Consider the following 27,507-nt stretch of genomic DNA (forward strand, 5'->3'; position numbering starts at 1 on the left):
GAGACCGCCGAATTCTACTGAGGAGAACGGTCTGGGGTGCAGGTATGCACAGACGTGGGGCGCTGCTTCTTCTTGGCCAGGAGACGCGCATGGGGTGAGGGTGGGGGTGGAGCAGTGGAGACTATCCTTATGCTTCACCCTTTCTCTAGTTCAGTGCTCTGGGGGTGTTCAGTCAAGGGTTTCTCTGAGTTCATCTTAAGGGTTGAATGGTTTGAGTGGTTGAAAAGTTTGGGGCCTGGTCCTGTGAGGGAAAGGTGCTGCAAAGAAAGAGGCTCAGAGGCCCAGAGTATGTCATAGCTTGGCTTCTTATAGTCAGCCAGGACTGAGGAGCCTATGGAAGGACACAAAAAGGAGTTTGTTCTATGTTTTTTGGTTTGGTGTTTGCAATGACAAGATCAGACCCCCATGGCCTAGGACGAACTGTGAACTTGCTGTGAACTGCGGGCTTCCCAGAGCTTCCATGACTTCACCAGGCTACACAGAAACTGCCCACCATAGGCTATATCCTGTGCCCAGCAGGCTGTTGACTTCTATGGCTTCCAGAGTCCCAAGTACCACCATCGTGGGCCCCTGGGCTTGCTGACAGGAAGCCCCGGGGAGGGAGCAAGAGGAGGCAAGTGGTCAGGAGAAGGTGGGGGACTGGAGGTCAGAGAAGGGCCAGAGGGGGGAGAGAGGCAAGAGAAGAGCAGAGAGGAGACAGGAGGGAGGCACTGAAGAGCCTGTGAGCTACAAGGGAGGGACTGGCTGGTGGGAGATGGGATGCTAACTGAATGAGGTGGGCTGTCAGGATGAGGGGGTACAAAAGCAATGAGGGGGTGGTGTGGAAGCCGGACACTGGAGCTCTCTGGAATCTGAATCTGTTCCTGGCTTACTTTCTTTACAATTTCATAAGGAGATAGAGCTGGGGAGGAGAGAGAGAGAGAGAGAGAGAGAGAGAGAGAGAGAGAGAGAGAGAGACCTGCAATTTAACTGTGCCCATTGTGCAAGTGTGGACACTGAGGCCCTAGGGGGGAGCAGCTAGAAGTGCCTGGGCTAGAGCTGGGTGTGGGGTCGTTGTAGGGGGCTGGGAAGTGATGGGTTCAGGCTTGGTGTAGTGGAGCACGCTGCTGGCTGATCCTGGGACACTCAACCCCACAGGACTCAACATGGGGTGAGGGTGGGCTGGGGCAGTGGAGACTGTCCTCAGCCTTCACCCCTTCTTTAGTTCAGCACTCTGGGGGTGTTTAGTCAAGAGGCTTCTGAGCTCCCATCTTATAAATATTCATGCCCATGCTCTCTTCCTTTAGAAGTGTAGATCCAATTATTTTAATGAACACGGAAGACTTTCTCTTCATATAATGGTGTGTGCGTTATGTAACACACTCAGGGGTTCCTTTGCAGGTGTCTCTGAAATGTTAGGAATTACATAACCTAGAAATCAAGACTTCCAGTCACCCTAAATCCTAGAGCACGGAAGGCATGCTTCATAGGAAGCCCTTGGCACTCTGGTGACAGCTCTCATATTTCCTCTGCTCTATGGCTCGCCCTGGGAATAGCACCAGATTCAAGCAGTGCATGTCCTGGCCAAGGGCTAGTTCGATGCAGACTCTGGCTGGGTACAGGACAAAGGGCTAGAGTCCCTCACCCTAGGACCCAGGCTTGCCTAGGGATCCAGAGACTAAAGGTGAAGGTGTCTGTGGGTGGTCCTAGGCTGGGATGGGGCCCGACTACCCCACGAAAGGGGTACTGGAACCACGACTCTCATTTCAAGAGGTTTCATTTGTCCTGGGGTGTTTCCGGGAACCTGTTGGTCTATGGGTCTAGGGGTGGGGTAGAGGAGAGCTGGGGCAGTGACCCAGACCGAGGATGACCTGCGCAGTGAGCGCGATGACTCACTCACAGGCATGGAGGCTCCTTGAAGCAGAGAGACTCTGCGGTGTCCTGGATGGGATGGGGAACTAAATTGCAGGGCTGAGGTGTCCTAGCTGGTTTTCTCTGTCAGTTTGACACAAGCTAGAGTCATCAGAGAGGAAGGAGCCTCAGTTGAGGAAATGCCTCCGTGAGATCCCGTCGTGAGGCATTTTCTCAACTAGTGATCAATGGGGAAGAGCCCAGCCCATTGTGGGTGCCATCCCTGGGCTGGTGGCCTTTGGTTCTGTAAGAAAGCAGGCTAAGCAAGCCATTGGAAGTAAGCCAGTAAACAGCACCCCTCCATGACCTCTGCATCAGCTCCTGCCTCCAGGTTCCTGCTCTGCTTGAGTTCCTGTTCTGACTTCCTCCAATGACAGACTGTGATATGGAAGTAAAGTATAAGTCACAGAAACCATTTCTTCCCCTCTCTTCCCTTCTCCTCATGGTGTTTCGTTGCAGCAACAGAAACCCTAAGACATGAGGGTAGGTTTCATTATAAGGCCAGGATGTGGAGGGCAGGGACTTCACGGTCTTAGAAAAGCCGATTCGAGTCAGAGCTTTGACAACAGGCAGACAAGGTTTGGCCCGCAGCTCATCTTCAATAGTTTGCAGTCAGCAAACACTGATTGATTGTGCAGGTTTGTGGTGTTCTGTGTGAGACCAGTACAAGTTCATAACAACCAAGTCTTGTCCTTTTCAAATACTGATTCTTTGTGATAAAACATTGAAAAGATCCTTTTCACTGCCTAGATATATAGAGTAGGCTGAGAATGTAGTTTGGTGATGGATCTGCTCTATATGAAAGATACCGAGGGTTCCATGCCAGTGCTAGGGTGGAAATGGGGGGCGGGGGACCAAACACAAAAACAGGATCATGATGGACTGGGCACAGTAGCACACACCTTTAATCCAAGAACTCGGGAGACAGAGGCAGTGGCAGCAAGATTTCTATGGTTCCAAACCATCCTGGTCTATGTAGTGAGTTCCACTACATAGTGAAACCCTTAGTCAGTGTTCTATTGATGTGAAGAGACACCATTACCGTGGCAACTCCTATAAAGGAAAACATTTAATTGGGGATGACTTAGAGTTTCGGAAGTTTAGTCCATTATGTGGTGGGAAGCATGGCGGCACACAGACAGATATGATGCTAGAGAGATAGCTGAGAGTTCTACACCCGGATCAGCAGGCAGCAGGAAGAGAGAGACTCTGGGTCTGGCCTGAGAGACCCTAAAATCCTCCCCCCAGTGACACACTTCCTCCAACAAGGCCACACCTATTCCAACAAAGCCACATCCACAACAACAAGGCCACACCTCCTTACAGTGTCAGTCCCTGGTGACTAAGCATTCAAATTTATGACCTTATGGGGTTCTTATTCAAACCACCACAGACCCTTTCTCAACCAACCCCTCCCATCCCTGCTCCCCATTCTCCCCAGCCTCTGGTAAAACCCTTTTCTCTGCTCCTAGGACTTAGCCTGTTCAGATTCCACCTGTGAGTGTGATCATGTGACATTTGTCTCCATGCCCGTTTGTTGTTGTTTTTTACCTACCAGAATGTTCTCCAATTCCACTCACGGTGATGTAAGCTCCAAGGTTCTCTCCCTCCCTCCTTGCTGTGCCAGTGTGTCTACATGTTTGTGTGCACATGCTCCTGTGTGTACGTCCACACGAAGGTCAGAGCACACTCAGGTGTCATCCTCAGTCACTCTCTACCTTAGTTTCGGAGACAGGGTCTCTCACTGAAGCTGGAGCTCACTGATTTGGGACTAAACTGGCCCACCACAAACCCCAGGCGTCCTTCTCTCTCTCCATCCCCAGTGCCTGGTATGACTTCTGGGGCATCTAACTCCGGCCTTCCTGTTTGTATGGCTAGCACTTTATTGAATAAACCATCTCTCCAGTCTTCTCTCTTTTTCCTCTCCTCTCTCCTCTCTTTTTGCTTCTCCCCTCCTCCCGATCCCTTCTTTCTGTCAGGGTCTCATGTAGCCCAGGCTAGTCTCATATTTGTTAGTAGCCAAGCATAGTCTTTATTATTATTATTATTATTATTATTAGAACTAGAAGTTTTATTTATTTATTTTTTTTTATTGAGAAAAAAAATTTCCGCCTCCTCCCAGCCTCCCACTCCTCCCCCCTCCCCCCACTCCTCTCCCCGTTCCCCCACTCCTCTCCCCCTCCCTCTCAAGTCTGAAGAGCAGACAGGGTTCCCTGCCCTGTGGAAAGTCCAAAGTCCTCCCCCCTCCGTCCATTTCTAGGAAGGTGAACATCCAAACTGGCTAGGCTCCCACAAAGCCAGAACATGTAGTAGGATCAAAACCCAGTGCCATTGTCCTTGGCTTCTCAGCAGCCCTCATTGTCCGCCATATTCAGAGAGTCCGGTTTTATCCCCTGCTTTTTCAGTCACAGTCCAGCTGGCCTTGGTGAGCTCCCAATAGATCAGCCCCACTGTCTCCGTCGGTGGGTGCACCCCTCTTGGTCCTGACTTCCTTGCTCATCTTCTCCCTCCTTCTGTTCCTCATTGGGACTTTGGGAGCTCAGTCCAGTGCTCCAGTGTGGGTCTCTGTCTCTATCTCCATCCATCGCCAGCTGAAGGTTCTATGGTGATATGCAAAATATTCATCAGTGTGGCTATAGGATAGGATCATTTCAGGTTCCCTATCTTCAGCTGCCCCAGGAACTAACTGGGGACCTCACCTTGGGCACCTGGAAGCCCCTCTAGGTCCAAGTCTCTTCCCAACCCTAAGATGGCTCCCTTAATTAAGATATGTGCTTCCCTGCTCCCCTATTCAACCAAAATCAAAAACACCAATGATAGCCTCTGCTGGAGAGGTTGTGGAGGAAGGGGTTCCCTCATCCATTGCTGGTGGGAATGCAAACTTGTGCAACCACTTTGGAAAGCAGTGTTTTGGTTTCTCAGGAAATTCGGGATCAACCTACCCCTGGACCCAGCAATACCACTCTTGGGAATATACCCAAGTGATGCCTGACCAAGCATAATCTTGAACTCAATCTTTTCCCCCTCTACCTCCAAAGTGCTAGGATTACAGGCTTGTACCCCATACTTGGTAGGATTCTTGACTTTGTCAAGGCTCAGTTGTTCTCCATTGCATGTATGTATCATATTTTCTTATCTACTCATCTGTTGCTGGACATTTGGGTGGATTGTATGTCCAGACTGTGACTAGTGCGCGCGCGCTCGCGCACACACACACACCTTTGTTGTACTCTTCCCTTTGGCTTACCACTCAACAGAGTGCTTGGCTTCTTAAGTGTGTATCATAGGCAAGTAGTTGAACCCCAAGGTGTGCATTGCCACATCTACAGAGTAGGGATGCTCATCAGCTCTGCCTCCTTGGGCCTGGGAAGGATTCAGTACAGGGTGTCCTCAGCGCTAAGCCTGATGGATAGATTTGGCCCGAGAAGGTCCAAACCTCAGCTCTGCATCGCACGCATGACACGCATCTAGGCCTGTTACTCGAGCTACCTACCTCAGTTTCCTTCTCTGAAAATGAGACCATGGTAGTGTTCATCCCCTAGATGGTGTGGAGAATTAACTGCCTTTTTTAAAAAAAGCATATTCCATTGGCTGATCCCCAGGACATGTAAAATGGTGAGGGAGCTGTCACCCTCAATGGCATGTCCTTGAGGAGTCAAGGTGACAATGAGTGCAGGTGAGGTTAAATGAAGTGTTGGAATGAGGTGTGACTGGGAAGGTGACAGCATCAGAGAGAGCAGAGGTGGCTACATCTGGAACAGGGAGCAAGCGCTGGCACACTGCTCCTAGGGCAGTGGCAAAGAACAACCCCCGCAACCCTGACTGTCAGGCTCTTGGTATTGATTTCTACCCTCCACTCCAGGATTAAAAAACACGAAAGTCAAGATTATATCAAAAATATCCAGAAAGGAAATGAGTACAGTGAGCCCTAGATCTGTGAAGGATTTACTAGAGTTTTGTGGAGCACATTTGGTCCCCAGATGGTGGTACTATTTTGAGAGGCAGAGCTTAGGCAGAGGAAGTAGGTCCCCTCCTCTCTCTGCTTCCTGTTCACTGTGAGATGAAAAGCCCACACAAGACAGTCCCACTGCCGTGCCATTCTGCCTCATGATCTGGAAACATGGAGACAAGTGATTATGGACTGAACCTCCTGAAACTGTGAGCCCAAGTCAATCATTTTTCACCGAAGATGCTTCTCTCAGTGTTTGATCACAGTAGAGCTAAGATGGAAGCTGTTCTTGTTAGTAAAGAGCCCAAGGGGGAACCTTTATGAGGGCAAAAGTACAAGTTACTCTAACAGAATTAGTGCTTTCTGTGAAGCAAAACCAAAGTAATATGTAGCTATGGAGAGGAGGGGTGGGAAGGGGTGGAGAGAAAAGAGAATGCTCACAGTAACCCAGGGTGGGAATTTAACAGCTGAAGCATGAAGAGACATGGCTCTGATGGGCATGCGGGGGAAAAGACTTGGTCCACTTTAGGCAACAGAAGCACAAAGAGAAATTATTTTGAAGAGGCTCACTACCTGCTCCCTCCTTCATGTTCATAAAAAAATAAACAAGAATGAGTTAGCTAGCTGGGCATAGAGACGCACACCTTTAATCCCAGCACTCAGGAGGCAGAGGCAGGTGGGTCCCTGTGAGATTGAGGTCAGCCTGGTCTACACAGCCAGTTACAGGACAGCCAGGGCAAGACGCAAATAAACTTCCTTTTAAAAAGTGGCGGCTGGAGAGATGACTCAATGCTAAGAGCACTGGCTGCTCCTCTAGAGGCCCAGAGTTCAATTCCCCGCACCCACATGGCCGCTCACAGCTGTCTGTAATTCCAGTTCCAGGGGATCATTTGCACTAGGCATGCATGCAGTGCACATACCTGTGTGTGCAGGTGAAATACCCATACACATATAATAAAATAAATAATCTTTAAAAAATGACTTGGTAGCTGTAACTTTGGGCAATGTCAAAGGAGATCAGAAGTTGGCATCAGAGATGAGAAAATGTGCTAGATTTATATAGAGACAGAGTCACTGGTTCAACCGAGGACTCTTCCACAACAAGTCAGGCCTCCCTCGGCTCCAGGAGAAGCTGAAAGAGATGAAGCCAGGGGTGTTATGCAGGAGCACTGTATCGGTACGGTGCTTGAAGGCTTCATGCAGCCGGTGGAGTGAAGGTACCTAAGGGCCTGGTAGGCTTCCCTCCCACCATGGAGACCTTGATAATGCTCAAAACACAGGACTCTCTCCTACCCTGAATTCAGCAGTGGGGCAATCTTGGAGTCTATGTTTTCCAGAACCTTCATAGTGAAGGGTCCCTTCTAGATATCGTGGACTTTGAGCACCAGGACAATCAGCAGATCTGAAGAATACTTTTGTCAGCATATGCAAGTCAGGAGCAGCGCTAGGCAGTACATGGAAGGTAGGAACCAGGGGCCTCTGAGAAAGCTGGCCACCACCACGAAGGTAAGAGCAGACGGGTCACCCAGTGCTGTGAACTAGAGCACCTAGAACTTCCTCCTCTGCGCTCACAGTCAACTTTCCAGGAAGGAAGAGGAGGGGGAGGGGCATTCTAAGCTGCTGCTGTCCCTGCCTTGACATGACATATGACACCTTGCTCCCTGTAAGCTGCACACGTGAGCACTCTCAAGGAAGCTGGACATCTTCAACCTCTGCTGGTGGCTAATGCAGTCCATGTGGAGGGCAGGAAAGGGGACTTCCCTCAGGGAGTCGGTCAAGACTCCAAAGCTGGGGACTCATTTGTCATTCGTCAACTGTCTGGCCACTTATGGGAATCATCTGGGCTTAGGGACAGAAGTGTGACCAAACGTGGGCTTTGGAGCAGGTGAGACGAGCAGCAACTGTGTGGATGCAAAGGGTTCTCAACGCATCTTCCCTCTCCTTGCTTCTCCTTCCTCAGTTTATCCCGCCTTCCGCTTTCTGTCGAGGCTTCCTCTTAGGGTTGAGGTTCTGCAGCTGGCTTTCATTGGGATGGTACTATTATCAGCGCCCACTCCTTTTCCTCTCCTCACACCCTTTAGGGGAGACAATGGCAGACTAGTACATCCATGGGGACGCAGAGTCTGGGTGTTGCGTCGACTTCCCGGATGCTCTTTGCCCCCTCACTCCGTGCACGCGTCGCTGGTTTTGAGCCTGTATTACTGTCTCTCTTGGACAGGCTGTGTGTGTACAGGCTACGCGAGAGGGAATCAGCAAGTGCTTGTTGATTGAACTTGTGACCCCAGCTTGAAGATGAGGAAGTCATCGGCTGGGAGAAGTCACAAAGCTGAGGCTCTTCAAGGGGGCGTGACCACTCTTGGCCGGCTGGGCTCGCTTAGGAATCAGCTGCCTCTGCTGACCCTGTGACCTTCTCTCAGACACCCCATTCCCACTTCCTGTCCCAATTCCTTCTCGGTGTGGCCATTTCCTTTACTCTCATCTTCCTCCTGGCCCCTCAAGGGCAGGACTTGTACCAGTCTCCGAGCTGCCCTATGCACCGAGCAGAAAGTCAGAGAAGAGCCGGAGGTTCTTCATCCAAGGTTTCCTTTTTATTGTTCAGCTTCCAATATGATGTTCCTGCTCTGTGTGTTTGTTCAAGGAGACCTTTGAGCAGCTCTTACTTCTGGATGACTGACTGGCTTCTAGCCTATCTTCTCACTCCCAGTCATCCTTGGATCTCAGCTACAGAGACACCTCCACACCTGTCCTCAGGGACTGCCCACCTCAGTCCACAGAGATACCTCCACCCCAGTCCACAGAGACAGCCCCCACCCCTGCCCTCAGAGGCACCCCTACCCCTGGCCTTTCTGAATGCCAAACAACCCCAGTGTATAAGATGACCACTTGGGCTGTTCTCTGGGCCTCTGGCCTTACCCCAAAATGGCCTGGTCCTTCTCCCTGCCTCCCCTCCTGGCCCAACTGAAGCCTCTGCATGGGCAAGGCTCTCTCTCAGAGTGGGTGCTGGGCCTCTGATGACTGACGGGGTGAATGGACCAGCTTCAGGAGAGGATGTGGTACGTGGAGTAGCTAGCTCTCTGGCAAGCAGTCAAAAGGGCCTGCTCTCTGCCCTAGAAGGAGCTGCTTCCTGGAGCTCTCTCGATGTCTGATGCACTTGACGAAGCTGGAGGTATGTGAGGCAGAATCAACCCTTTGGAGCCAGCCCACCCCAGGTGCCAAAGCCTCTAGCTTGCTCCTAGGGACGAGAGGGTAGGGTGGATCAAAGTAGGGATAACAGGCTTAGGAAACCCCTGAGAACATTCTTTATTTATGCTTTTCCAGGTCTTACAGAGATGGGGGGAGCTGGAGAGAGAGCTCTGAGCAGGTCTCTGCCTGGTTGCTACTGAGACCTTCCATCTTTCCAGGCTTTATAGAGCCCTGAGAGGAGGGGGGATGATGATAGTTCATATAACTTTACAAATGTCTTCATGTCTCTGTTTGGCTCCTGGCTGTGCATGCAATCATTTAAATAGCAAGCAACAGCAAGATCTATTCTTTTTTAAAAAAGAATGTATGAAAGAGGTTGGTACACACCCATAATCCCAGCTGTGTGGCAAGGAGAGTCTGAGTCCATTCCTGGGGTACATGAGATCTTGGCCTCCATCACCAACACACACATAAAGAAAGTAGCCAAAGCAGGAGGTGGGCGAGCCCTGCTTTGAGGAAGAGCAGAGCTGTGTGAACCCCTTGCTGGGTCTCCAGACCCAGACTCTGGCAACGCGGTGGGGATTAGACATCTGCGTGTTTCCTGCCTGTCAAGCTCCCGGCTCCCCTGTTCTTGCTGCCCTGGTCTAGACGCTCTGCCTTGCCCTGTAGCCAGGCTCTGGTGAGGGTGTGGCTGGGGACATTGAAAGTGCCTCGCTTAAAGAAGGTCTGCTCAGGGTCTTGTCTTGGCTCCTATTGCTGTATAGTCCTCATGTTCCGGCACAGAGAGCTCACTTGGTGTTACCATTGGGTGATCAATTCAGTGACAGCAAGGGTTGGAATGGCTGTCACAGATCTGTCAACGATTTCACTGAATAGTGGGAGCTAGAGCTCCGGAGGACCCCTGCTTCCCACAGAAGCTGATATTATGCAGGGAGCACCCGTGTACTGGTATGAATCACCCGGACCCACCTTGGGGAGTTTCTATTCCTGTAGACACATGAAAGTCACAGCGTGCATGATCTGTAAAAATAGCCTTGCCTTGACGCTCCAAGGGGCCCCTTGGCTCCTCCTGGCACCAGAGCTGCCTTGCCAGGCCGCACATCAGCCAGACTCTCCTAATTGCCTGGAACGTGTGAGGGCTCCCTGCTGAGCATCCTGCAGAGGCTGGCTCAGCTTTCCTTTGAAGAAGGGCCCCAGGGAACTATCTGCTGACTCTCCTTGCAGACACCTGTGTGGGTCTGACGTAAGCCCAGGCTGGATCATGAGGACTTGCTCAAATTTATGGTCTAAATAGAAAGCCGTCCACTACCACTCTCCTCCGCTCAGCGTTTCCCTGTCCTAAAGCAAAAGTGCTGGATGTCCTGGGGATCCTCCTTAACTGCTCTCTGCTCCCGAGTGATGCTCTTGTGGGAATGTCAGCTGGGAGAAGCTTCCTTCTCCTCAGAAAACGTCCTAGGTCTACCTCCTCCTCCTCCACCCTCACATCCATGCCCCCGCTTGTCTAATGGGACAGAAGAGAGTGGACCCACTTTGTGGAAATTCGCTCTGCTTGCCACAGCATTCTAGTTCTGCCCAGAGGGGTGTGGACCTTGCCAAACCCCTGTTCTAAGCCCCAGAGGAAGAGCCCCTAAGCCAAACAGGTTAACTTGGAAGCTGCTTGGAAGTCTCTGGCCCCACCCCTGCACCCCCACCTCCACCCCCCCCCCCCACTCAAGGAAGTTCAGGCCCAAAGAGGGGAAGTTGCTTTGCCCAGAGCTTGCAGGTGGCTGGGTCCTGGAGAAGCTATGACACCTCAAAGCTCAATCAGCTGCACTGGACCATCTACAGGTAACAGTCTCTGGGCCGTTTAGAGAAACTGGGGCCCAGTGCCTCTGACCTGATCTTGCTTCCTTGAAGGGCTGGGTTCTGTCCACACCTGTGCTAGATCAGTGGGCTTCCCCAGGTAGCAGACCAGCAGCTGTCCCTGGACTCCGTGACAGCGGCAGCCTACAGCAGGCAGACCCGGTTTGTCCCTGATAAAGGGTGACATTTTTCTACAAGCCCTCAACTTCCTCCTGATCTGAGTCAAGGCTGCAGGTCGGGGTGGGGGAAGCTCCCCATAGGCAGGACAGGAGCCCTCCCCAGCCAGCTCGGCTTGCGTGCCATCAACCTCCCCTGGCCCACAGTCCACTCCCCCGAAGTCTTGCTGGGAAATCACCAAGCACTAGAGATTACATATTCTCAGGAATCGTCCTACAACCCCTGGGCAAGAAGGTCCTGAGAAGACACGGGTGGGTGTGGGAGCCAACACCCAGCTGTTTGTCACGCATGTCATTTGCTTAGCCTCAGTTTACCTTTCTGGGGATGGAGGGGTATTAGTCCCCTCTTTACTGGCTCTTGAGGGCAGTAAACGAGGGGACCCGCTTGTGCCCTGGCAAGCAAGTGGTCAGTTCGGATTGTTATCCTATAACGGGATTGTTTTCCAACTCCAGCCAAGCATCTTGTGGAGAGACTGGCAGAGAAAACACACATGGGCATTTAGAACCCTGAAAAATCTGAATTCTTCCTTGACAGTGAGGACAGGTCAGGAAATGTCTGTTGTTCTGACCTGGACTGGGCTTTCTTTGTGCTGCTCAACGTGGGGGTGGGGCAGGGGTGTGTGCAGCATCCAGGCAATCCTCCTGGAAGGTTCTTCTCAGCTCTGTTTTGCTCCCCTGAGGGATCACTAGTCATTGCAATAGATCAGCCCGCCCCTCCCCCCCTCTCCCCACCTTTCATTCTTTCATTTAGTAAGACCCTCTTAAGGACGAGTTTTTATGGAGTTGGTGTTATACAGACAAAAAAGACATGCTTCTTCTTATCATGGTGCCATTCCTGGACAGCAGGGACACCCGCCCTGTTGCCCCCAGGTGATTCCTAGTAGTCCCCACTTAGCCAACAGAGGGCAAACCCTGTGGGATGACCAGGAAGGTGGATGTTTGATGTGAGTCCCCGTGGGTCCCTCTCTGCCTGCCTGAGCTCTTCCTCTACGCTTAACACTCACCCCAGACTGAGCTAGAATACCGCGTAGCCCAGGCTGGCATTAGACTCATGGCGACTTTCTTGCTTCGGCCTGCCAGGTGTTGAGATTACAGGCCTGAGCTACCGTGTTCAGCCGACCTTGGGCAGACTCTCTGAGTCTTACTTTCCTCATTTGTAAAACGTGCACAATGCTCCTAACCTTCAGGACGTATTCCACCCCCTCTGCAGAGTGCTGAGCACGTAGCCAGGCAGATCTCACATCTCTGAGCTACCCCTCCACTCTCCATGCCCCACCCTTCCCTCCTGGTGTCAAGGAGATTCACATTGTTTTGTGTGTGCGTGCATGCGTGTGTACGTGTGTGTGTGTACGTGTGTGTGTGTGTGTGTGTGTGTGTGTACATGTGTGTGTGAAGGCCAGAAGTCAATGTTGTCTGTCTTCCTAATTGCTTTCCTTCTTACTTTTTAAGTCAGGGTCCCCCACTGAACTTGAAGCTCACTGATTTGGCTAAACCTGGTCAGCAAGCCCCAGGAGTTTCCCCGTCTCTGTCTTTTCAGAGCTGCGATAATAGGGGTACACCTGTTTTTTTTTTATGTGGGTGCTCAGGATCAAACTTAAGACCTCTTACTTGTGAGTTGAGCGTTTTACTGGCTGGGCCATCTCAGATCCCCACCTGTGACCTTGCCCTCTGGTTTGCAGAAACCCAGCTCAGGGGCCATCATTTCTGCTGCTTTGGGGCTGGCATCTGCTGCTTTGGGGTTGGTATTTGCGTTCTAACTTGGTAATCTCCAGAACACTAGGGCTTCAAGTAAGGAAACTGGATGGCCGGCACTGGTCCAGAGAATGCTTGTCCCTCCTCCAACTGAATTCCTGAAGCCACACTAGCTGGGCTTCCCCATGGTCGGGGTGCCATCTCAGTCTAGACCCCTGGAGGTCCGTCTCGAGCAGTGGCTGGGCACTGATGAGCTTGCTGCTGTCTAGGGGAGTGGACACCCTCTTGGCCTGCAAACATTCCTGTCTACTGTGCTCTTCCTGTCACCTGGGAGGACTGGAAAAGGCAGGCCACTATGGGAAAAGGAGGACTTGATGGTGCTGAGTCTTACAACTTTGGATTCTCAGTCTCAACTGTGAAGACACAGCTTTGGCATGCCCAGTGTGGCAGATGGGGCACCCTGGGCACAGGGGCTACCGTTATCACCAGTCATATTGCTGCATGAAGGAGCTGGCAACAAGAGCTGAGGTGAGGCTGACTCCAGACTCCTGGGACTAAGCAAGGTTTTATGGTTTATGGTATTGTGGGTTTTTTGTTGTTGTTGTTGTTTAGTTTTGTTTTTTGAGACAGCGTTTCTCTGTAGCTTTGGAGCCTGTCCTGGAACTAGCTCTTGTAGACCAGGCTGGCCTCGAATGCAAGGTTTTATTGACAGGCAAGCAAAGCAAAAGCTGCGTCTCCTGACAGAGCCGGAGGTGAGGTAGAGCCCAGGGCCAGTGCCTTCCATGCTGTGGGTACTTTTTCTCTTTATTAAACTTTAGAAAATGACATTGGGTTGAGAAAAGATTCAATTTCAGGGCTAAAGACAAGCAAAAACACTCCGCAGCAGGAGTATAGGAGCATTCTCTCTAGTGTTCTGGATGAATTGGCCTCCTGCTTTTGCTTGCATGCCTCTGATGTCAGGGAACTCACTCACTCACAATGAAGCCTCTTTGTTCTCAGAAGCACTTTTAGCAAAACAGGCCTCCCTAAAGAACCTGGGACTGTTCTTCCTACGCCCCCTGTGACGTCACACTGTGGACCGAGTCCTGAGCCCTGGAGATGGGGTCTCCTCTCCACGGGTCTGGAGTTCGGCTCAACCTATCTGCTTCTGTGTCTGCAGTTTTTCACCTGGAGTCCCTGCACCAGCAGGCCTTGGGGTTCAGGGTGACCAGAGCCAAGAAAGGTGACTGGGGCCTTGTTCCTCTTCCAGATTGCGTCAGGGTGGTCACCTCGCTTCTTACTCTCCTGTATACGGGAAAGAATACCTGGAAATTCTCATCTGCTGCCATTCTGTGTTTTCGTGGGTCTCTTTATTTGTTCCTTTCCAGTACTTCAGCAAAACTCTTCCGCTTTTATCTATGATTCCCATTATTTAAGAGACTATGCTAGAAAATCTTAGAAGCAAGCAAGAACATGTAGAAAGGCCACTTCCGTGTTAGTCAAGGGTCTGTGGATGTGGGGGTTCAGATGCTCTGTCACTGTTTGTGGCCCAAGAAGGAGCGATGAACCACTTTGCTCCTCAGCACTGCCTGGACTCGAGTGGGATAAAAGTAGCGTGAGACCCTCCTGCCCCACAGGGACACTCCCCATTCAAATTTTGCTCCCTTGTCTGTGCTGCTATCTGTCCTGTGAACCGGGCTGGCCAGAGCTCTCCCATCTCTACTTGAATTAATGATATTTTTAGGGTCCCTAAACACGATTTTCCCTTTCTCTTACTTTGCTTTGCTTCTCTGGCACAGTCCCAACATGTATTTCTCCACTGTGCAAATGGGGGCATAAAGTGAGTGTTTCAAATTTCATTATTCGTCATAGCTATTATCAATGTAGGGTCTCCGCCACCCTCGCAGATCTTTTGACCAGAAAAAAAATTTTTTTTCCCATTTCTTTCCTTTTTAGCATACTGCAAGCCCGACAAACTGAGGTGAAGCCATTCACTTTAGCACACCAAACCTTTTAGTTTTCTGTTTCTTATCAATCAAAGATGCTTGGATTTTTAAATGGATGCAGTTTTTCATAGAGGGTATTAATGTGAAAATACTTTATTGTGTTTGTGTTAACTTCAATAGAGTTGCCCCCTTCCATACTGAGGCTGTTTTTTCTGTTTCAGTTTCATCATAAAATTTCTCTTCCTTTTGTCTTTTCAAAGTAGATAAGAGCCGGGCGATTATGGCGCACGCCTTTAATCCCAGCACTCGGGAGGCAGAGGCAGGTGGATCTCTGTGAGTTCGAGACCAGCCTGGTCTACAGAGCTAGTTCCAGGACAGGCTCCAAAAAGCCACAGAGAAACCCTGTCTCGAAAAAACAAAAAAAAAAATCAAAGTAGATAAGATCTTTTTAACATAAATATGAAATCGGAAAATATTAAAACTCTGATGTTTGCATTTATAGCTTTTAATAGCTCCCCAAACTTGGAGAGAATTTGATTTTAGATATCTTTACTTTTGCCCACTTTATTTATTTATTTTTATTTATTTTGAGAGTGAAGTCTCAAATAATTCAAGCTGGCCTCAATTGAGATCCTCCTAACTCAGCTACTGAGTGTTGCTGGGATTAGAAATATGTACCCTTCCACCTAGCTATTAAAGAAAAAATTTAAAATAATGAAATACGTTTGGATAAATTTGGAACTTTGTGAGTCTGAGGATAGCTTGGTCTACGTAGTGAGCTCCAGGAGAGCCAGAGCTACATAGAAAGACCCTGCCTCCAAAAACCAAACAACCAATGGAGTCTCCCTGACCTGGAAAGATAATGCCCGCTCAGCTGAGCGCTGGGCAGTTCAACGCATCTCTTCATTTTTTGTGACCCTCACCCCCTGCCACACCTCGAGTTAATAATCCAGACCACAGTCTGTTTCAAAAGCTATTTTTATCATTGTCCTTCCGTTCCTGGTGCTTGATAGAGTTTTTAAAGAATCTTATGTTGTTTCCATGTTTTTCTGTATTATTATGTTAAGAATATATGTAAAAAATTAATAAAGAAAAAGGCTGATTTTAAAAATCACCTATCATCCAGCTGCCAGAGTACAGCGTTGTCTGGTGTACGGAAATTGTTTTCTAGTTTTTTTTTTTTTCCTCTGTGTGTGGGTTTTTTAAAATCACAGTTGCAATCATCCTGAATGTATAATTTTATAGTCTGTGGGTTTTTATGTAACCTAGTCAGCATAAGCATAGCATCAAAAAAATTTCCATGGAGTGGATTTACTGTAGTGAAATTAACCGTTGCTTCATATTTTAATTGTGAAATTTTTATTAGAAAAAAATGCCACAAAGAACACATTTCTCTACATAATTTTCTTCTTTCGCATGGTTTGTTTAAAGTCTAAGAGTTACTAGATAGAAACTTAATATGATTTTTGTGGCTTATGATTAATCAGATATTCTGAGTTGTGTGCCATGTACTGGCTTGCACACTCATTTGAGTATTGGTGAGATCTTGCTCAGCTTCTCAAACTTGATAGATATTTTCTCTCCGGGTGAATCCTTTCCTGTGTCCTTGGCCTGTTTGCTGAGCATCTCCTCATACAGAAAGGATATTGTTCTCTAAAACTCTTTGTTGTACTTTGTTTTATTCGGTATATTATTTTATTTTAATGTTTTAAAGAAATTTTCTTTCCTGCAAAGCTGTGCTGTTTTTCTTTTTCTTTAAAATTTTTAAAAGTTTATTTTATGTGCATGAGTGTTTGTCTCCATGTGTATTGGTACAGTGTGTGTCATGCTCGCAGCGTTCAGAAGAGTGCTGGGTGGGGGGGGGGTCCCTGGGGCTAGAGCTACAGATGGTCTGTGGGGGCTGGGAATTGAACGTGGGTCTTTTGTAAGAGCAGCAAGTGTTCTGAACCATTGAGTCGGTTCTCCAGGCCCGGGCTCACTCTCTCTCCCTCCCTCCCGCCCTCCCTCCCCCCCTCTCTCTCCCTCCCTCCTCCTCCCTCCCTCTTCCTCTCCCTCCCCCTTCCCCCTCTCTTTCTTTCTTTCTTTCTTTCTTTCTTTCTTTCTTTCTTTCTTTCTTTCTTTCTATTGTACCTCAGGCCTTGTCTTCCACTTTTCAATGATCCTCAGTCGGCAGAGTTCCCCTCTAGTGACTTTTATAAGCAGGTCGTCTGTTAATTTTTCATCTAGCCTTTTCCCTCTGGTTTGATTTTTGTCAAGTGCAGCTCCTTAACGAGCCTGAGTGTCTTTAGCTGCTTACCTTCAGGTGAAGACTTAAGTTACTTCTTACCAACATGATCTAATAGTCTCAACTCACTGACTGTACCTTTATTATTGATTTTTTTTTTGCAGGGATGGGGGATGTCTCATTTTATCTGCCAAATATCATAGTGTATTATCTGGGATGCCTGAGTGCTGGTGTCCGATTTCAGTAAGAATGCTTTTATTATTTTACCGTTAAACACAAAGTTGCTGTGGTATCAGCAGACTCCTCCTTATCATTCTAAGAAGCACTTTCTATCTCTTCATTTAATTCTCACGAAAAACGGTGTATATAAGCAGATGGCTTTTTGTTTTCACTTTAATGATGTGACCCACAACGCTAGTTAGTAATTGTCCCAGTTGAAACTTGTTTATATTTCTGACTTATTTACAGGGTTTATAATGATAATATTCTGAATTCTACCTGGTGGCCTCTCAATTACGATGGCTGCATATATAAGCCAAGCTCTGGTCTTTCTCTTTTGTGCTCCATATATCAAGTTTGGTCCTGGGGCGTGGTTCGACGGAAGTTACTTGTTATCTTGTATTCTGACATAGTTCATAGCAAATGGGGATCACCAGTGGTTTAACACACTGAAGTAAGCGCCTGCTTGATTCGTGAGATTCATGAGCTGTCTTCAATGGTGCACGGTTGCTTTCATGATTACTACTCTAATGGATGCTTCTCCTGCTTGTTCGGGTTCTGGTAACCGGTGCTTCATGTCGTCAGCTGTGCGAAGGTTTCGTGTGGTTGCACACAGGGGACAGACAGTGTTTCTTGCTGTAGTTATCTCCTTCCTCTCCGAGCTTAATGTCTCCTACATCTAGATAAGCATTTCAGTTTGCTTTCTTGGTCATAGCTGAGGATTGCCTTAGACATACGTCCATAGCCTAATGTACTGTCTGCCCCTAGCCCACCCGTTACGCTTCTGGATTCTGGTATTTTGTTTTTATCTGTATCCTCCGCCATTTTCCTGGGACTCTTTCCCCCACCTTTCTAATGCTCAAGTGGTTACTTTTTCATTTATTTCGTTTTTCCCCACCCCTTTTCCTCTTCAAAGAAAAAAAAAAACGATGTAAATTATAGCAACCAGGGCAGAATATTTGTCTCCAAATGATTTGGGCTGCATCATGTGAATTGATTTTGTTTGGTTTGGTTTTGATTTTGTTTTTTGAGACAGGGTCTCTCTGTATAACAACACTGGCTGTCCTGGAACTCACTCTATAGACCAGGCTGATCTAGAACTCACAGAGATCTGCCTGCCTCTCCCTCCCAAGTGCTGGGATTAAAACTGTGCACCATTACCACCCAGCTGTGAATTAATTTTTTAAACAACACACCAAAAACGTTTAAAATCTCAAGCATTTTGTTTCCTGCTTTTTCACTTTAGTTTTAAACAGCCAATTATTTTTCTTCTACACTTTTTCTATGTGGTCAAAGAATATAGACAATATTATTTCTGCCTTGGGTTTTTGTTTTGTTTTGTTGAGACAGGCTCTCACTATGTAGCTTGGCTGACCTGGAAATCTCTATGTAGACCAGAGAATGTATGTATGTATGTCTCTGTATATATCTTCAACTTCAAAGATATCCACCTGCTTCCCAAATGCTGGCATTAAAGGCACACATACACCACCTAACTACATACACCTGACCTACCCTGGTGTTTTGATGGGTGTTTTATTCTTGCTAGACAGATAGATAGTCCATTTTGGCCAATGTTTCTTGTGAATATAAGGGTAAAAATAGGTAACTTATTTGCTTAAAACCAAACTTGAGAACTGTTGAGTAGCATAAATTACTCTGTTTGCTTAATTCTATTCTGATTTATGTTTTTTCTGTTTGACCTGCTTGAATCTGTTAAAGTCTGACACCATTCGCTTTGGTTAGCCCGTCTCTAAATCCTGTCTTATACGCTTCTCTTCCATGCAGTTTGTGCACGAGATGGCAGCTCTAGCCCTCGTGGCTTTATCTTCCTTTCCTTCTTTTATTTTATTTTGAGAAGCTGGAGTTTCGACCTAGGGCCTGGGCATACCAGGCAGAGAAATGCTTTACCACTGAGCTACACTCCCAGTGAGTATTTTCCCTTTACTAACAGAAAACAGCCCTTTCCCCACTTTTCGCTTATGTGTATATCTTATTTTGTTTATGTAAATTTTTTTATTAGCATGTATCTGTTTTATTATCGCGTATCTATGGCAAAGTAGTTGGCTTCATTGTGCCAGCATCACACATGAGTAGAGCATCTTTTAGTCCCATCACGCCCCCTCCCCACTTCCCTCTCATGCCCACTTCTCCCCCAGAAAACAACCTTCCCAATACCCAGGTGACTTTATTCCCGGGTCCCTGCTGGTTCTGCCATTTGCCCTCAGAGCTTGCTTCTGTTTGTTTCCTTTGTTGTCATGGGACTGTCACACTGAACATCGTGTCACTTGTGTGCCCTTGATAAGAGCAGGGTTGAATAATATTTCTGGTTTGTTGTTTGTTTGTTTTATAGGATTTCATTTTGAAGCCCCTGCTGGCTGTAGACCAAGTTGGCCTTGAACTCATAGAGATCCGCCTGCCTCTGTCTCCAGAGTGCTGGGATTAAAGGGGTACTTCACTACACCTGGCTTGAGTAATATATTTTTTCACTGAACTGAGGATGTTGAGAGGGAGGGAACAGTTAGGATGTCTCATGTTTACTATCATTTCTACACCGAGCCTCTTTCCTGGTTATATTTGCTCTGTGCTGAATAGTCTGATGTTTTTGTTCTTTCTCCTTATCTTCCTTGGTGACTTTGAAGACAGAGGTTCTGTTTTAACCGCGGAATTCAACAAACATCAGTCATATAGAATAGGTTTCACTATGACATTTTCCTGTATATTCGTGTATTTTGGTCATACTCAGCCATGTTATCTCATATATTCTGCTGAGTCCCCTTTCTCTTCTTCGCTAGTTCCCCTCTGCTCTCACAGATACCTATTTTTAGTAGTCAGTGGTTACTTTAAGGCTCTTTAAAAAAAATCCTACATTTGGCCTGATGAAATGGCTCAGTGAGTGAAGGCCCTTGCAGGCAAGGCTGACAGCCTGCACCAATCCCAGGGGACCCACGTGGTGGGAGAAGAGAACCCACTTGCATAAGCTGACTTGCACACACTTGCTGTGGCACATGTACACACATACACAATAATAAAAATTAAAGTCTTACACTTTCTGCTTTGTTCGCCATCAGTTTGTTGGGTGTCTAGTGCTGTCTTAGCATCTGCTTCTGACATGGAGGGACTTGGTCACCTACGGTGTGGTCTGTCGATTTTTGCAGGCCTGGGTTGGCTGGAGCAGAAGGTGCCATAGCTCCAGGCCTTACATTGAGTATGAACTGGTCTTTATAAGTTCTTGTCTTCTCTGAGGATGACTGTTTCATCTCTTTCCCAGAGTACACTTACGCTATTTTATCGTATTTCTGTGAAGACTCAGTTTTTTAAAGTTTCTTTTTATTTAAAAAAAAAAGATTTCTTTGTTTTCATCTTATTTGTTTGAGAGATTGCTGCTTGTATATGTGTACCACGGGCTAGAAGAGGGTGTCCGATCCCCAGGGGAGTTACATACCATTACCACCCCATGTGGGTTCTGGGAAATGAACTCAGGTCCTCTGTAGGAGCAGTAAGTCCTCTTAACCACTGAGCCATCACCTCAGCCCCCCACTCTTGAAGAGTCTTTAAAAGATGAATTCCCCTCAACCCTCAGAGGGAATTGAGAGGATTAATATCTCAGACCCCCCAGTAATCCTGCCGTTGCTGGACGTGACTGTCTTCAGCCAGGTCCTTTTACGTCTGTTGAGAGCTTCAGAGATAACCTTCTGAGAAGGACCCATGTGAAGTCTTTCAGAAATTAAAATGGGACCTTTAGGGCAGTTCTACTGGGCATGGCAATAGGTGAATCTTGTCTAACACACAGAGAGAGCAGTGTCGATGTGGACACTTCCCAGCAGCCTTAGATCATAACTTGTTTGTTTGTTTATTTATTGAGACAAGGTTTCTCTGTGTAACAGCTCTAGCTGTCCTGGAACTCACTCTGTAGATGAGGTTGGCCTTGAACTCACAGAGATTAAAGACATACACCACCATCGCCCTGCTTAGATCATAGCTTTAGACCAGACCAATTTTTTTCCTTCTGCTATCTGCTGCTTCTCTCTCTTCTCCCTCTCTCCTTCCCTTCCAACCTTCTTTGCCTTTTGCGGGTGGTCTGTATTGTGCACGTACAGTCCAGTCTTGAACCCCTGAGCTCAAGTGACCCTCCTACCTCTGCTCCCAAGTGTGCCCCGCCACATCCAGCTGTTTTGTGGGTAAGTGTGGGGGCTGGTGCACACGTGTGTAGGCCCAAGGCCATTGTAAGGTGTCTTTTCTCGATCTTTCTCCACCTTTATGTTTTAGACAAGGTCTCTCACTGGAACTGAGGCTCAGGCTGGCTGGCTATGAGCACCAGGGATCCACCTGTCTCCACCCTTCACCAAAGCTGGGGTTACAGGCACACACCACTATGCTGGGGCTTTCTTAATGGGGTCTGGGGTTCTAAACTCAGGTCCTTGTGCTTGGATGGCAGGCACTTTACCAATGGGCCATCTTCCCAAGTCCCAAATGTTTCTTTCTTCCTAATTTTGTGGCATTTTCCTGAGCATGATCTTGTCCCAGACACATACGTGTGCCCAGAGGTTTTTTTGTTTTTCTTCTTTTTGCTTATCTTTGCAGTCCTTGGTTTTCTGCTGTTAGTGATCTCAGTAGTAACTGTCATAAGTTTATCATCTCTTTTATTGTGACATTGTTCCTTCAGTACAGCAGTGGACACAGGCCTGCTTTTGTCATGACTCCAAAGTCTACCTTGCAGCTTCCAAGTCAGGCTAGCTATTTTTGAGACTGGCCTATGGCACTCTGAGCGTTTTTGTCCGGAGGAAACAGCCTGCCGTTTTGCATTACTTTTAAGCCTCCTCCAGCAGGACTTTTCTACCATTCTGCCCTTAGCAGAGTTACATGGGAGACCTGAGCTTGAGGACCCTTGCCCGAGGTTCCCCTGCACAACCTTAGGAGGCACTTACGACGTCACAGTGGTCCTGCCTAAGTTGGGGCTACTATTGCTGTTATGAAACACCATAGGGGGGAAAAGCCACTTGGGGTGGAAAAGGTTTATATTACTCACAGTTCCCTATAACATGTTGTTCATCATCAAAAGCAGTGAGGGCAGGAACTCAAACAGAGAAGGAACCTGAATGGAGGCAGGAGCTGATGCAGAGGCCATGGAGGGGGTGCTGCATACTGGTTTGCTTCTCTAGCTTGTTCAGATGACTTTCTTATAGAACCCAGGACAACCAACCCAGTGATGGCCCCACCCACAATGGGCTGGGCCCTCCCCCATCAACCATTAATTAAGGAAATACTGGCTTGCCTACAGCCTGATCTCATGGAGGCATTTTCTCAATGGAGGTTCCCTCCTCTCTGATGATTTTAACTTGTGTCAAGTGGACATGAAACCAGCCAGCACAGGTCTACAGCACTTGTCACGGGAGAGGTGCCTTCTTGGGTCTCTGTGGCATGAACCTAAGAAAAGTCTCTTAGGAAACCACCTGAGTCAAGCGGTGTACCTTAAACTTTTATTGAGATAGCCCTGTCTGTCTATAAAAATGTCTGTATGTCTATATGTATATTTTTTATCTTAAATGGGAATTATGAAGAGTGTGAGAATGGCATTCTACTTAGAATCTTTAAAATACGCAAATTTGGGTCTAGGGCAGGATGGGGTAGGGACAATGGGTAATGAGCTGGCTGTGCAAGGGTGCGGATCTGAGCTCAGATCCCCAGCAAGCACACAAAAGCTCGGCATGGTGGAGCGCATCTGTAAGCCCCTGGGAGTTCCAGATTCAGCAAGGGACTCTATCTCAAAAATCAAACCAGGCGGGGGTGGGGGAAAAGAGGTGAAGAGTGACGGAGAAAGATCCTCAACACTGACCAGCCTCCTCTGCCTCCGCACCCACACATGCATGTACACACACGCACACACATGTACTCACACACACACACACACACGTGTTCACATGTGCATACAAATGTACACACATGCATACACCTCCACCACTTCCCATCCAAAAATGTCCAAATCTTTTCTTCTCACAGGCTCCCTCAAAATCTGTAGTAATGAGAGAAAGTCAAGGAACGGGAATTCTTTTGGCAGTGACGATGTAGCAAAGAAATAAGCCACAAGGATGCGTGATGTGGAGTTCTTTGTTACTCAGGAAGACACTTGGAGGCCTAAATGTTTGCTAATAGGCTTCTGGTTGAATGAGTGATGTTCGGGCTACACAATGACTTCAGGGAGGCTATTAGAGAGAATGAGAGAACTGAGTCATATATACATTGTTCACTGGAAAAGACAGGGACAGAACTGTAGGTATAGTGGTTATTATTATTTTTATTTCAAAGACACCATACTTATGTATATGTATAAAAACATGATTGTAACTAGAAACTCCTGGAGAAAACTTCCAAGCAGCCGTTGCACATGGTTACCTCTGGAAAGCACTACTGAGACCTCGGGGCACAATGCAGACATGCACTTTTGTATTCTTTAGATATTTTATTGATGCTCAAATTTATTTTTCTCAGCTATAAATGCATTCCAGTATAATAGCATAAGCTAAAAGCAACATCCTGACCACGGGTGCAGGGTCCTCTCTGGCGGCTGGTTTTGTTGACGCCCCTTCTCTTACCTTGGGATCTCTCTCCTGGTAGCCAGGACCTCGGGGAGAGTGAAGGAGGGGCGATAGAGTTGGAGCAGACCTCAGCTGCACTTGTCCCCGAGGTGCCCGCTGTTGAGGCGGTTAGAGAAGAGCCGGGTGGAGACCACCTTTCCATGCAGTGCCCTGTACACCCGTGAACTCCGCCACCCAATGCCCAGGGCCTGGGGCATCAGCAGTTTGGTCTCGCTTGAGGGAGACGGAAGAGGGGATGAGAGAGAGTGAGAGAGGAAGGTGGGCAGAGGTGGATGAGTGAAGGAAGTGGGCATTAGGCCCTGTTTCATCATTTCTCTAGAAGTCAAGTTCTAGAGCCTGGGTTTTTAATCCATTCCAGAGATACCTTCCTTTATAATGAATCCCACAATGACAATCTTCTCCTCCTATGGTGACAGACTCGCGGCAAGGCCTGGTTAGAGCCTGCCCAGGCCACGTCCCTGGGAAAGCACACCTCGGCCTCGGCTCTCTTGTCCTTAGCTTCCACTTCTCGAAGATGCTTTCGCTGTCCTAGGCAGACCTCGGGCTGGCACTGCATTCCCTCTGGGAACTGGGACTGTCCCTTCTTCCATGAAAGTCATTTTCTGCCTGGACTTCTCTTCCGCACAGCAGAGGCTGGAGTTGCTCCAGGTTTTTCATCTCAAGTCCCCCAGAAAGGGCCCAGGCTTGAATCTGATTGTTTTTCACAGCCTCTAAACGGGTCATAGGCCTTGCCTTGAACCAGTGGACAAATCAAGTCCTGTGTCCAGGGGGGATGTGATGTGTTGATTGGGGTCATCCCTGCAGTCAGAGGGGGAGTCAGATGTCCAATCAAGAAAGTGGGTGAAGGAAAGTGAAGGAAGTGAAGGGGAGCTGGGGTCTGGAAATAGCACCCCAGTACTTCCTCTTTCTTTCCTTTTTCCCCTTCCCTCCCCTCCCATCCCCTCCCCAGTCTGTTTTACTGGAGACTGACCCAGAGGTGCCGTATATGCTAGGCAGATGCTCCCTTCCTGAGCTAGATCCCCAGGCTCCTTTCTACTTCTAAATTTTGAGTCAAGGCCTCACTCAGCTGCAGAGCTAGTCTTCGGCATGTGACCCTCTTGCCCGTTTCTGGGTTACAGGTTCATACCACAGATGCGCACCACCCCAGGTCCAGCAGTTTTCAACGAGGCGGGATTCTCTCTTTGCTTAAACCAGCTTGATTCCGAGTCTGCGTTGTTTCTTGTTTCAATAGGAGTTCTGATGGAAAAAAAAGGAGAGACTCATATACAGAGGAGTCCATTTTGTAGGTGTGTGTGCGTGTGTGTGTATGTGCATGTGCGTATGCGTGAGTATGTGTGAGTATAATAAGAAAATGAGTGGAATGCCGTGCAAATGGTCCCGATGGTTTTGTTTTATGATGGGTGAGAACACGGTCTTTGAGTCATCCTACTCAGTGAGTCTAATGGTCAATAAATCACATTAGCTCTTCAACATTTCATTACAAAACAGGCTTTGTGTGAAGTGTTCTGCTCAACCACAGGCTAATACAAGAGTCTAAACATGTTAAGACAAGCTAGGCTAAGCTATGGTGTTTGATTAGATCTAGTAACATGTATTTGTTTTGACTGACAATATGTTCAGCTTAGAATGGGTTTAGCGGACACAAATCCATAGTAAATCAAGAGACATCTGTAAGAGGGAGTAACTGGATATTGGGGCGGCAGGATTAAAAGTAATTTTTCTGTTATTCATTTAGATTTATATTTATGGGCATGAGCCCTTTTCCTCTATGTATGTAAGTGCACCATGCACATGCTTGATGCCTGTAGAGGTTGGATGAGGGCATTGAACCCTCTAGAACTGGAGTTACAGATGGTTGTGAGCCTCCATGTGGGTCTGGGAATCAAACTCAGGTCCTCTGCGCGAGCAGCGAGTGCTCTAAACCCTGGAGCCACCTCTCTAGTCCAAGTTTTCAGTTTTTAACTGAAATTTAATTTTCTTGAGATGGTTTTAGTATGTATTTCTGGCTGGTCAACTTCAGACTCATCTCTGTGCCTGCCCCTGCCTCCTGCATGCTGGGATTAAAGGTGTGCGTCACCACAGCTAGCTTAAAATGTGCAGCCCTGGCTGGCACTCACTCTCAGTTTACTCCGTCCCCTTCAGAATATCCTAACAGTATGTGCTGCTCCAATGGACTTCTTTCTTTTTCTTTTTTCATTTATTTGTGATTATGTATATGCATGTGTATTATGCGTGCACATATTTATGTGTGTGTGTGTGTGTGTGTGTGTGTGTGTGTGTGTGTGCTGCTCAGAGGTTGATAACAGGTGTTTCTTTCAATCACCCTTCACTTTATATACTGAGGCAGACTCTCTCTCCTTGAACTCAGAGCTCATCAATTTACCAATTTGGGTACTCTAATTAACCAGCTTGTTCTAAGGTTCTTGGTCGCCCACTTCCATGCAACACTATGCCCATCCAGTGTTTTAGGGATTCTGGGGACCTAAACTCCATCTTCATACTTGCATGGCAAGTGCTTTACCCCCAAGCCATCTCCCCAACCCCTTGCTCAGTATTTATTACTTGCAGTGCATCAAGCATGGGTTGCTAAGGGCTATTCTCTGCCAGGTTGTCTTAGTTCATCAGTTCAAGGGGGTGAGAGGAACTCTCTTTTCTGCTGTTGGTGTTGCAGGCAAGAACATGAGCCGCCTAAACACAAGCGACAGCTGCTCGTTCGTTGATGTGGATAACATGATGAGTACCTTGCAGCTGGCAGTCCACATCCCCACCTTCCTCCTGGGCCTGGTCCTCAATCTCTTGGCTATCCGAGGCTTCAGTACCTTTCTGAGGAAGAAGCAGCCAGAATACATTGCCACTTCCATCTACATGATTAACTTGGCTGTCTTCGACTTACTGCTGGTGCTCTCCCTCCCATTCAAGATGGTCCTGCCGCAACTGGACTCCCCTTCCCGAGGCTTCTGCACGCTGGTGGAGTGCCTCTACTTCATCAGCATGTACGGCAGTATTTTCACCATCTGCTTCATCAGCCTGGACAGGTTCCTGGCCATGCAGTACCCGCTCCTGGTCAGCTACTTCCGGTCCCCCAGGAAGACCTTTGGGATCTGCTGCATCCTCTGGATCCTGGTATGGATAGGAAGCATCCCTATCTACACTTTCCACAGGGAAGTGGAGAGGTACAAGTGCTTCCACAACATGTCCGACGGCACCTGGAGTGCCAGGGTCTTCTTCCCGCTGGAGATCTTTGGCTTCCTCCTTCCCATGAGCATCATGGGCTTTTGTTCCTATAGGAGCATCCGCATCCTGATGGGCCGTAGGGAGTACACTCAAGACTGGGTCCGGCAGAGAGCCTGCATCTGGACCATCGCTATCAACCTTGTCATCTTCGTGGTCTCCTTTCTGCCGGTGCACTTGGGCTTCTTCCTGCAGTTCCTGGTGAGGAACAGCTTTATCTCGGAGTGCAGAGTCAAGCAGAGCATCAGCTTGTTCCTGCAGCTGTCCCTGTGTTTCTCCAACATCAACTGCTGCCTCGATGTTTTCTGCTATTACTTTGTCATCAAAGAATTTCGCATGGGCATCAAGGCCCACCGGCCTTCCAGAGTCCAGCTGGTCCACCAGGACACCACAATCTCCAGGGGTTAAGGGAAGGTACCCCAAGGGAGGGAAATCCCAGTCCCAAATTCTCATAAGAAACATCCTGTGCCTCTTTGACATTCGCTGGCTACCATCTTTGTTCTTTATACCCACCCCTAAGACCTTTCCACAGCATCTGGACGGCTGACGTATGTCACCCTTGGTTTGCGTTTGCTAAAGA

At 48.0% G+C, this 27,507-nt stretch overlaps 1 protein-coding gene across 1 annotated transcript; it reads left to right on the forward strand.

The window, feature by feature from the left end:
* On the forward strand, positions 1 to 27,507 carry Gpr55 (G protein-coupled receptor 55). Its single transcript, XM_041650993.1, has 2 exons — positions 1 to 42; positions 26,368 to 27,507. Exon 2 carries the CDS (start codon positions 26,376 to 26,378, stop codon positions 27,333 to 27,335), a length of 960 nt encoding a protein of 319 aa, XP_041506927.1. The 5' UTR covers positions 1 to 42; positions 26,368 to 26,375; the 3' UTR covers positions 27,336 to 27,507.

The sequence above is a fragment of the Microtus oregoni genome, unplaced genomic scaffold, assembly GCF_018167655.1.
Source record: "Microtus oregoni isolate MIOR12 unplaced genomic scaffold, Mior012 000004F_ref0000308, whole genome shotgun sequence".
Classification (NCBI taxonomy): Eukaryota; Metazoa; Chordata; class Mammalia; order Rodentia; family Cricetidae; genus Microtus; species Microtus oregoni.